The sequence below is a fragment of the Apteryx rowi genome, unplaced genomic scaffold (assembly GCF_003343035.1).
Source record: "Apteryx rowi isolate R43461 unplaced genomic scaffold, aptRow1 scaffold_69, whole genome shotgun sequence".
Taxonomy (NCBI): Eukaryota; Metazoa; Chordata; class Aves; order Apterygiformes; family Apterygidae; genus Apteryx; species Apteryx rowi.
This window is the reverse complement of record NW_020450971.1, coordinates 1756560-1768272: the sequence shown is the minus strand read 5'-3', so window position 1 is coordinate 1768272 and position 11713 is coordinate 1756560. Positions and strand designations below refer to the sequence as shown.

The 11713-nt window shown below is 43.4% G+C and overlaps 1 protein-coding gene across 1 annotated transcript; it reads left to right on the top strand.

Moving 5' to 3' along the window:
* Positions 1 to 1953: 1953 nt before the first annotated feature.
* On the top strand, positions 1954 to 9737 carry NEXMIF (neurite extension and migration factor). Its single transcript, XM_026086341.1, has 2 exons — positions 1954 to 2029; positions 5446 to 9737. Exons 1-2 carry the CDS (start codon positions 1954 to 1956, stop codon positions 9735 to 9737), a joined length of 4368 nt encoding a protein of 1455 aa, XP_025942126.1.
* Positions 9738 to 11713: the final 1976 nt, after the last annotated feature.

The following is an 11713-nucleotide window of genomic DNA, read 5'->3' as shown; positions in this document are numbered from 1 at the left end:
GTCACCTGACAGTCAGATCATCCACAAATGCTCTTTTGAGTGCTTTTTGAAGTGAGCACGTGAGCAGAGTTCAAATCTGTAAATGTGCATAGCCAAATATCCTCCAGTCCAACTCTACCTGCCTGCAGTTAATTGAAATGAAAGATCTTAATACATTTATCTTCCACCTGGAAAACCACGAAGGTGCACAAAACACATTTATCTAATCACAACATATTTAAGCTCCTTACTTAATTCAGCTTTTCTTCCTCACACAGCAAACAGCCCACTCCCAAGAAGCCGTGCTGGCTCATTTAGTACTTTAGCCTCTGATTCTTCTGAACATATGTTTAATAGGCAGGAGATATTATTAAGGAGGCATGATGTTGTAGACTGTTCCTGGAAAATGCAGAGCAGCTTTCACACTTAAAAGTTAATCTTCTGCAAGTTACATGTAAATACTCAAAACGATGCATGATCTGTGATTTGGAATTTTGCTAGATATGATCTGAGTTGCTTCTGTTAAAATATGTCAGTGATTCTTCCGCTGAATGCGTTGGCTCCAGAAAGAAAGCTTTTGTCAACCACAGTAGGAGACCGGGGTGTTGAGAAGAGTGTGGATATTGGTGAGAGCGAGGAGTCTGACTTGCACACACTGATTCTCATTTTGAGAGCTCTGAAACACGGATTTGCATCAAAGTAAAACTCTCAGGGTTAGTTAAATATTCCTCTAAATATGCAAAGGAATGGAGTTACTGATGCTTGTTATTCTTATCTTACTCTTGGTGTCACAACATCTTTAAGTTCAGTGAAGGTTTCACTCACTAAGACGGTTGTAAAGATTTCACATTAATTAAGAGGACTCCACCGAAAATCTGAATATGAATGAAGTTCCTGTTCTGAACCCAGGGCAGTGAATACTGTGGGAAGATCAGACATTGACAAATGTTGATTTAAAGAAAAAAAAAACCACCCTAAAACAAAAACTGTGTTTCAGCCTCGTACCTATTCCATGAGAGAAAAAGTTGAGTTTGAGTTGCCAGAAGGAAAAAATAGATTCTGCCTTTAATTTACAGCCAAAGAGGTGAAACTGTGATGCTCCTGCTGGCTGGGAGGCGTATCTCATGCGGCAGCGTTGGTGCCGGGTGCTCTCTGCGGTCCATGCGCGGGGATGCGAGCACGTCTTGCCGTTGCACGGTCTTGCACTTCTTGGACAGCCCATCATTTTCATGCAAGGGTTGGATGGATTTCTGCATCTTTAATGGAGAAAGGGAGAAAATATGGGCCTGATTCTGACCTCCGTTTTGTTGGTTTGAAGAAATGCCCAGCAAGTTCAGGGTGTCAGTCTAGATCGGTGCTCATGCAACTGAGATAAAATTTCAGCTAACAGGGAACGGTGAGCACAACAGTAGGTGGCATGTGGACAAGGCCAAATTCCAGAGGATGGATGATGAAGAAGTGTTTAAAATGAAAAATGAGGCTATGGATATGTTTCTCCTAAAAGTCTCAAGTTTTTTTCCTCCCTGTCTGTCCTGGGGTGAGCCCCTTCCTCTGTGTGTCTCTGCTAACCCATCTGCTAAGTGGAGATAATAATGTGCACCTGTTTTTGTAAAGCAATTTAAGATGATGTGAAAGATGTTGCTGAAGTGTAGAGCACCACTGAAAGGTCTAAAGAAGACCTTTGGGGAAGGAAATGGTGATCTATATCATTTTAACCCTGCTGAAATACATTGGGCTTAGCTTTTGGAGGGGGTAGGTGAAGATATGGTAGCCTTAATAAATAGTATCTGTCCTCTTAAGCAGGGAAGGGGCAGCATGTGATGTTGTGTGTGTGKGGGGGGGTTTATTGTTATTTTTTATTCACGGTTCCTTGAGCCGATTTTGGGAATTGTACTGACTGTGGTTATGTTTCTGGAAATGTGCAGGTTGGCCAGATGCAGTGGGGCATGGAATGAACAGAAAGAGGTTAAATTGATGGATGACCAACAAGAGCAGGATTGTGCCTCAGAAGACCAAGAAACTATCCTGATTAATGGGGTGAAAGAAAATGGTAAGGAACCTAATTACAGTACATGAGGGAGCAGCGACAACTTGCAAGCCAACTTATTTTCCTAATTCCTTTCATGTATTAAATTTTAGTGGTTTGCAGGTATCTCTAAAATGTAGAGCAGTAGGGTAAATGGGTATTTTCTGCAAAGATGTCACTCCAGCTATGAATCTACAGCTTTTTAAGTCTAACAAGTACTACTTTTGCCCATGCATATGCATAGTTGGAAATGTTTATGTGCACATGCAGTTTGAATTATGGATTTTTGCTTGGTTTCTCAGGGAAACAACTCATATGAGATCACGTTGCCCCTCTGTCTGTTGGGATCTTTTTCCTCTCTTCACGATTCCTTATGAAGCCGTTAGCTAATCTCAGCCAAATTTCACTGGAAGATACTCAGCCCCTACAAATTTGGGGAAAAGCAGAGGTTGGGTAGAAGAAACAGACCCAACTTAGCACCCACAGGGAGGGAAGGTCTGATCTGTGAGCCCGGAGATCTCTGTGCCACATGGGCACACGGGACCGTAGGAYACAGATGTGCAAGGAAAGCAGGATTCATTAGTTCTGCTGCTTTCAGGGCCTTTTTGAAGCTGCACGTGCTGTTGTGATCGTTTCAGCAGCGCAGATCTTTTCAGTTTGCTGGCTGAAGATCCCATTAGGATTCTGGCCACCTCTTCGGTGTATAAACACATGCTGCTAGTCGCAGTCATGATCCTCTGAACTACTAAGTCATTTCAGCTTTCACTGATATCGGTGGAGAATGATCAGCCTCTTCTAGGAGCCTGCCTGAAGTATCTAACTTTTTCTTTAGTCAATCTAATCTATTCCATGCTTGCTTTCAAAAGCAATAACTAATTAAAACCTGATTGAAATAAAAATTCCTCTGAGCATTTTCTCGAGGCATTTGGCCTTGCAGTTGTGAGCTGCAGTAAATTCTGCGGCATTCTGGTGTTGAGGCAAAGCTTGACATTTTTGTTCTTCACAACATTTTTGTGGAGCTGTTTGGTTAATTTCCTGGGTTTTTAGACATTGTATTAACCTATAAACCTTGCAATATATAAAAATATATAAGTAAACGCTTATGTATCAAGTTGACCCTGTTGGACATTCAGGACTCAGTCCTCTGCTGTCTTGTATGTTCAGACCCTTCTGTCTTATCAAAACAAGGTTTGCTCTAATGGAAACGTAGAGAGGCAAATTTTGTTTGCGTTTGTTATCCAAAAACCAGGAGTGACTTGAGACACGCGGGTGCCCGGCAGCCCCCGGAACATGCACTAGTGGCAGGCAAAACATTTGCTTGCGCTCTCCTGTATGAGGGGGTTTTGAATGTGTCTGCCTGTGTCAGCTCATCTTCTGCTTGAGTGTATCTAGACATGAATAAGGTAAAGCACCAGCTGAGAGCTGCTAGAGCTACAAGGAGATTTTCTAGCCGTGGTGCCTGTCTAATCTACTGATTCCTAGTAAAATCTGTGGCTACCTGGACAATAAAGACAGATTTGATTTCTAGAACCTGACACTGCTTCCCCAGAATTCAATTAAACGGGGCTTAAAAAGTGCCTTAATTAAACATTGCTGTGCAGGAGCTGGCGCTGAATCCRAGGCGGTGAGCAAGGCAAGAGCTGCCGTTCTCCTTTCCGAAGGCAGTGGTGCCCGGTAGGCAGCTCTGACGCCGCTCTCTCCCTCCCTGTTGCTGAAATTCGGGATGTGCCTGATGCTTTTTGCATCCTCGCACCCTAACTGCAAACTGAAGTTTGTGGTGCTGGCAGCGGTTAATTGAGAGCAGCCTTTAGGCTGCTCGTGCACAGTTAGGGATGCAGCGCACAGTTGTAGCGCTGGTTCCCAGCAGGATGGGTCAGTATTTTTCCTCTAAGACCACCCATATGCTCTTGGGCTGTAGTTGGGTTAAAACTGAAAAGGCCTTTTTGGTTCTCTGCTGTTGATTTGATTTTTAACTGCAGTCATTTTGGAGTATCGTTTACTTTAGAGCTTTAATGGAACACGCTCTTGATTGTAGGACAGTGCAGGCCCTAGAAAATCAAGTTTTGGCATTTGTACTTCACAGGAGACAATTTCATTCATACAGGTACAAACCTTAAAAAAATAAGAGAGTTTAATTTATAGAATAGTATCTCTGTGTATTGAATGCAGTATTTGAGGCCGACATTCAGCGTTCTGAGCAGTTTTGAATAAAAGCACTTGTCACAGGCGATCCCAATAACCGTGGAGGTGCCAAATCTCTCTGTGTGCCCTGTGCTTGTGATGCTGGTGCTTCAGCTGGATTTTAAAGTGGTTGTCCCTTCTCCGAAAATGCCTACTATATCCACTGGATTCACAAAATCCTCGTGGCATTGCTGGTGGCTGCTCTTTTCTGTATTTGCTGGGTCCGCATCAGGCGTTTCCACCCCTCTGTTAGCAATGAGTAGAACCTTATCACTCCGCCAGCCCTGCTGATTTAAATGAAATTATCAAAAAGGTTAGATGTGTGCCAGTATAAAAGCATCAGGATTCAGCTCTAAGTTGGCAGAGGTCTTTGGATATCATAAATGCACGCATTTGTGTATTTTTTTTTTTATAAAGAGATATCAGAGCATGTTCATGCATGAAAAGACATTGTATTTAAATTTCAAGGGTCATATCATCCATTGAGCTGGAAGTCAGATGAAAGTATATTCATAATTTTGTTCTGCCATAAAATAGTGCTATGAGGTTAAAAAAAAAAAGAAAAGAAAAAAATCCTTAGATAAAAAGAATCCTTATGTTATGGAAAAGGCATTCTGCAGATTAGGAAAAATGGGAAGAATTGCAAAATAATAACAATTATAGTAAGAATTGTTTTAAACTCTTTGTGTTACTTTCTGTGTTTCTCTCAGCTTGGACAGTGACAAAACAACTACTTGTATTAAAAGTAAATATAACTTTCTGACGCTCAAGCAGTAATGCAGTTCAGGTATGTTTAGGCTGCAGACGCTGCAGGGGGATGTTTTGTTTCTTTAAGAATCTTATTTTTCTATTAATTTTTTCAATGTTAATGGGAACATTTTTATTAGGCTTGTTTTGTTTTTTAATAACTGTGTCAGATTTGAAAGGCAGTATCCAGGTAACGGTATGTATATTAGAAAGAAAGAGCGGATGGTTTGGGTTTTTTTAAACATCATCTTGTACCTATTCCAGCTGGCTACAGGGGTGGCGTGTTTACCTCTTTGGTTTTTGTACATCGTGAGATTAATTAGATACACAAATGAAAGATTGCGATCTTGCGGGGAAGAGCCTGCCGCCTCCCAAAGAGGAGGTTAGGAAAAGTCACCTCCCAGACCACGGAGAAGGGCAGAGGGGGAAAGAGCCGGAGCCGAATCGCGAGGTTTGTAAACTCTCTGTCTTTTCTCTCTTTTCCTTCCTCCCTTTTCTTTACATTCCTCCAGAATCACATGACCTGGCCAGCGATGAGAGGCCTTGCTCTGCTGCGGATGCTGTGGTTACGTTTCCAGCCTTGACAATAGCTCAGAAGGAAAATCAAGCGTGCCACCGAGCGCTGCCTCCTCTGACTTCAAAGAAGCCCTGTCTGCTGAGCCCGCCTTCTCCTCTGAGGCTCACCGATGTACCTGAGCACACTTCGGATGACTCCTCCGCGCACGCCATTTCCCTTACATCGTGCGTGACAAAGGGCATGAGCTCTTGGTCCCTGCCAGGCGACTGCGAGAAGGCTCCGTTCACAATTATGGAGCCCGGAGGCATGTCAGCTCTCACTGGTGACTGCTTGATGCAGCCGAGCCGGACCTGTCTGGGCTGCTTTATTGAATCAAAGGACGGCATTGATGCAGAGCCAGGAATAAGCCTGAAAGTGGGTGATATAAATAGGGATTATGACACCTGTTCAGTCTCTGATATAGGGATTCACTGCATGAGCACAGGAGAAACCATGAGATATGGGGATCAACTGCTTTCAGACCAGCTTTTAAGCTTCCCTATGCATAAATCGAGGGCAGCAGACAAAAGGGATGCAGAAAAATCTGACAGTGATTCAGAGGACCCCACTCAGAAAAATTATTACGAGGGATTACTACTAGACAAATGCAATGGTGAGGAACCTTTACTAACAAATCCCAACCAGGAATGGGGCTATTTTGAATCTTTCATTAGCGAAAGTAAAATTGAGCTGCTTGACCTTTGCTCCAAAAATGAGCTTTCTGTAAATCTGTTTTCGGAGGAAGATGTGGATAATTACATGTTTGATGATGATGATTCAACCTTGGGAAGYGACGTCTGCTCCTTAAAGATTAGATACGAATCTTTCCAGGACAATGTGCGGGAGAAGACCACCGCCCTACAAGAGGATGCCCAGTTCAACTTCTTCCCCAGCGTGTTTGGCAACTGCACTAAAAGGGACAGCAGGAGCACCCTGAAAAGGGGGCCGGGTGGTGCCACCGACCCTTCTCAATTCAAATCTGAAGAAGGCATCATCTGGGGGGAGGAGGAGGAGGACGGGGAGGAAGAGGATGGTGAGGAGGAGGAGAAAGCTGCCTTAAATAAATCGTGCAACAGTGCGGAGATGGTGCAGTACGTGGGCTCCAAAAGGAGCCACTTCTTGGACTCTGTGAATTCCACGGAGGACTCCGGGGAGTTCAGTGACGACAGCACTTGCACCGAGTCCTCCTACGACGTGCTGCGGGATATCAAGGACTGTAGCCGCTACCTGTCCAGGGAACACTCCAATTCCTTCATCCAGCAGAACTACGGCTTGCGGGCGAAGAGGAAAGTGCGATACAGCGATGATTACCTGTACGACGTGGACTCCATCGAGAACGAGAAGATCCTGGATAAGAAGGAGTGGCTCCCGGACGGGCCCAAGGAAGAAGACGACGATGAGTGGTGCCCAAAGAAAAGGCGAAAAGTCTCTCGCAAGGAGCCCCCCGTTATCATCAAGTACATCATCATTAACAGGTTTAAGGGGGAGAAGCATATGCTGGTGAAGCTGAGCAAAGTGGATGCCAATGAGACGACTGTCACCCTAAACGAGGAGCTGCTCAGCAAATATGAAAAGCTGGCCCCACTGAAGGGCTTCTGGCAGGAGAGGCAGCAGAGCCGGATGGATTTGCTCCGATCGTCTCTCTACCACAAGCAGAATTTCTATCTTAACGGCTCAGATGCTTCGTTCCTCCCTCACCCACGGAAGCGAAAATGCAAGCTAGCAAACAGGCACAGGATTCAGAGAATTAAAGCCATTGAGCAATCGGTGAACAAGCTGGGCTCTTGCTCCTCGGATCACAAGCAGCCTTGCAGCAGTAAGGAGGACGCGGGCCTGAAAGGGCTGCAGGCGTTAGCCATCGCCACCCCCAGCTGTGCAAACGGATTACATGTAAATGACATCACTGGCATCGCCTCAGTGAAATGCAAATCGCAGGARCGGGAATATAAGGGGACGGAGAGGAAAGTGCTCCGCCGAATCAAATTCAAAAGTGAAGCCAGGTTGAAATGCAAGAAAATCAAAGCTGCTGCCAGTAYGGTGGAGGGCTCCCCGGCTCTGGAAAACCAGGACTCTGCAGCTCGTTTGAAGGACGAAAATGTTCCTTGTGCTTCAGACAGCTCCCATCTTTCGGAGTGCCATGAGGATAAGATTGCTAAAAATGCTACTTTCCTACCATCCACCTCCTCTTCAGACAAGCCTCTACCATCTGCTAATATCACCACCAATGTACCCCTGATCCCCGGAGGGTATCTGCAGACATTGTTAGATGCTTCTGATTTGTCAAGCAACACTGGTATCTCATACTTCACCCAGCATCCCTCCGAGCAGCAGCATTCGCTCCCCAGCATCGTTCAGGCAGAGAAGCCGTTCTCGGCTCTGCAGCCTTCCCAGAGCTGCGTGCTCTCACCGCCTTCGGAGTCGGAGCTGCAGCAGTCACCTGGCCACTTGGAAATGGAGCAGAACAACTTCGGTAGCATGTGGCCGGCGAACAAGGCTGCTGGCAGCAACCAGCAGGAATTTCCGAGTGACATGAGGGAGGCTTCTGTGCTGTCAAACGAGTTTGGTGGCGCAGCGGGCGCAGACAACCTCCCAGCCTCTGGATACAGTCAAGTAAATCTGAATAGCAGCAAATTGCTCTACCAAAAAAATTACTTGCCGGATAACCAACAAGTGCAGTCTGATGATTCTTATCAGTCATGTCATTTTAATAATGGAGAGGGGCGCTTTCATTTCCAACGAGGTACACTAAGTACAGATGATGGCAGACTCATTAGTTTTGATTCAGTGGGTTCATTGTCAGTTAGTTCTAGCAATTACAGTTCTTTAAGTTTAAAGTCTTGTGAAAAGGACGGCGAAGATGATATTAATGACGATTTCTTGGCCCACTGCAGCCCCAAGCTAGTGATCCAACAAAGCATAGATGAAATAACCCCTCTGAAGGAGTCCACGGACCTTTTAGACATTTCCAACTTCACACCTGATAAGTTCCGTCAGTCCTCCCTGTCGGAGATGTCTCCTCCAGACACTCCCAACCTTTCCCCGCAGATAACCGGCTCCGACGCCAAACCTCTGGGCACCCTGAAAGGCTTTCAGGAGAGCACCCAGGCTGTTCTCAACAGTTCTGAGAAGGTCAAGTGGAACTGTGGGGTCCTTCAGACTGAGGAGCAGGCAGATAATGGGTTTACTTTAAATAATCATCAGTTTCAGTTCCATATGTTCAACGATGAAGATTCTGTCAGCCTTCTTGAAAAAAGTCCGTGCTTGTCAACATTTAATGAGCCATCTGGTCAAATTAGCACCAATAGCAAAGTGTCAAAATCTAAGAGGAAAAGTTCATCCAGCAAGAATGCGGGTACAAACCAAAGCTCTTCCCAGAAAACCACTAGGAAAAAATCTCCCAAAACCAACAAAGGAACGGAAAAGCCGCAAGGTAAAAATTCCAGGCAGACACCCAAATCAACTCGGAAAGGGAAAAATGCGGCAGGAGTCAATGGGGAAAAGGCTCAAGCAGTTGGCAGCAGGGCAATCAATCAGTTAAATAACGCGGCCTCCACGACCAAGGGACTCGCCGAGAGCGTTCAGCATTGCAGCCCAACCGCTGTAAAAATAGGGAAGCATAACGGACTATCCGGTGAGTGGTCACTGGGAAAGGACCCCGGTACAGGCTGGTCAGAACCTAGCATAGGAAACACTAACAGTCTCCTGGATGATGATCAGAGGGAGTTTGAGGAACCTTCCAATATATTATCCAACATTGCATCAGGAATGGCAGACGTTCAGAGGTTTATGATGGCCTCCATCGAACCCCTGTGGGGACCTGTTGGCCATAACAGCGTGCCAGATATATTCCGGTCACCTGAATCGAACAGCCTGAAATTGAAAACCCTAAAAATTTTGGCAGGGACCTCACAAGAGTCTAAGAAAAAGGCCAACAGCAGTTCTCCAGGGACGGCAAAGAATCACAAGTCAAACAAGGGCTCAAGCAAAAACGGCAAAGCCACAACCTGTGATCCCAGTCGCCCCAACTGTTCGACTGGGTACAATACAGACATTCACTCTCCCTTTTTTGATAAAAACTATAGTAACCTGAGCACTTTAGGCAATAACGGACCTACCCATAAAAAACTGTACCGTCATAAATCAAGTTCTAAATCACTGAGGGATGAGAACTGTAAAATAAAGCGAACAGACCGTGAACAGACCCATAAGGACCCATCTGTGACAGCTTCTTTTGAAAAACTGAGGTAATGCTGCACCAAACTGGCTGGAATGCCCCTTTAACTTTCCTACTACCTGCTAAGCCCGCTGTTCCTCATTTTTTCCTTCCTGAAAGCAAAAGTTGCATGAAAAAGACATTCCCCTTTTACAGTTTTTTTGTTTTTTTTTTAATGCATGAAAATACTTATTACTTGCAAGCTACCTAAAAGAATGACCAATTTTCTGGCTTGGCTGAGGTTAAAAAACTAACAAGGCTACTCTTTTCTGCTGTTTGGCTTCTTCAGTTTTTAATTACTTATTTATTGGGGGAAAAAACAAAAACGAAAACGATTACATGCTCTTTTTAATGGTTTTGAAAAGGAAAGACTTTTTTTTGAACATTTTGTAAAAAATAAAACACAAAAAAGAGGTTATGCATCCAAAAGCCAAGATACCTAAACTAAAGGCTCTTTAGTTCGCAAATGAGAAACTCATTCATAATTGAGCTTCATGTGGCAATTTTGAGTGCTTTCTAGCCCCCTCTGCTGTTTATATCCTAACCTGCATCATAAAGCTTCATCTACTATAGCCGAGTTTAGAGCGTATGATCCTGTCGTGGTGACTCCACACAAGCTAACTAAGATGGCATAAAATGTTTGGTTTTTCTGCAGGGAATCAGACTCCATTCTTCTTAAAGCAGAAACAACATTTTTGGTTTTACCTGTATTTGAAGAAGAGACTCCCTTTTCTAGAAAGACGTTTGATGTTTGTTTCCCTTTTTTTTTGCGTTGGTTTTTTTTTCGTTCGTTCGTTCGTTTGTTCCTTTCAAAATATGCCTTGTGGTACGTTGACATGTAAGTGCTGAAATGAAGAGTTTGCAATTGTGGGATTTTCTTCTTTGAAAGCGAACCTAATCTGGTATTCTCTGTGAAAGACTGTTTTAAAAGTCATACTGTTGTACAGTAGTTTATGCACTATTACCCACAACAACAACAAAAAATTGTGCCAAACTATGAACAAGTGACTGTATTGTATATATTTTTACTTCTCTATCAACATTGGGTTGTGAGTGTTTTCTGCAGCTATGCCTTTTGATTTTACTATAAACATTCCAGTTATTATGTACTAACCACCCCCTTTGAAAGCACCTGTAACTCACAATGAAAACAATATTGTTCACTTATACAACTTACCAAAAGTTTTATGGACATGACTAAAAGTGTGCCAAATTTACTTACCTCATTTCATGGATTCACCCTGTGGTTTAAAGCTCATAAAGGAAAAAAAAAAGGAAAAAAAAAYAGGAAAAAAAAAAGCAGAAAAAAGGAACTTTGAAACTGATGCTGGGAAATTGTAACGTCCTCTCTTTAAAATCATGAGCAGAAAAACATAACGGTGAAATTTTGAGTTTCATTATAGGAGAGAGTTGAAATGGTGGAGGAATTCAGAAAAATCACTCAAGGTAAGTTTGACAGGAACTCAAGTGTCTGCATCTAGAGACTACAAAACAGCTGCTTTTCAAGTGTCTGTTTTCTTAAAGCAAAACCTGTAGCTGAAGATCATTTGAAATGCAAAGTTACATTGCTAATTCTTTGTATCTCAGTTTTATATATTTTATAATAACCTGGGATAAATTCTAAAATAGTTATAAAAACGAAGCTAATGTTTCATACATTTATTGCTATTTACTTTTATTTTAAGTAGTTTCTTAAATATTTTTGATGCAGAGCCTGTCAAAAGCGCTCTCATATCATGGCTTTGGTGTTTCCTAAATGTCTAACCTTGCGATGCCAATATAGTTTGAAATTTTGAAAGCAAAATCATTAGTTTTAAACACAGCTCTGAACCTTTACTTTGACTGAGTACATAATATAAGAAAAAAATGGAACTATTTGTGATCTCACCAGTCAGGGCCGGATCATACATGACTGGACTTTATTAAGACAGCATTAAGTGTTGAATGCTAAATGTATTATCAAAAGGCCTTATTTGTAACCCTACTCACCACACCCTCGCCCTCCGAGAAA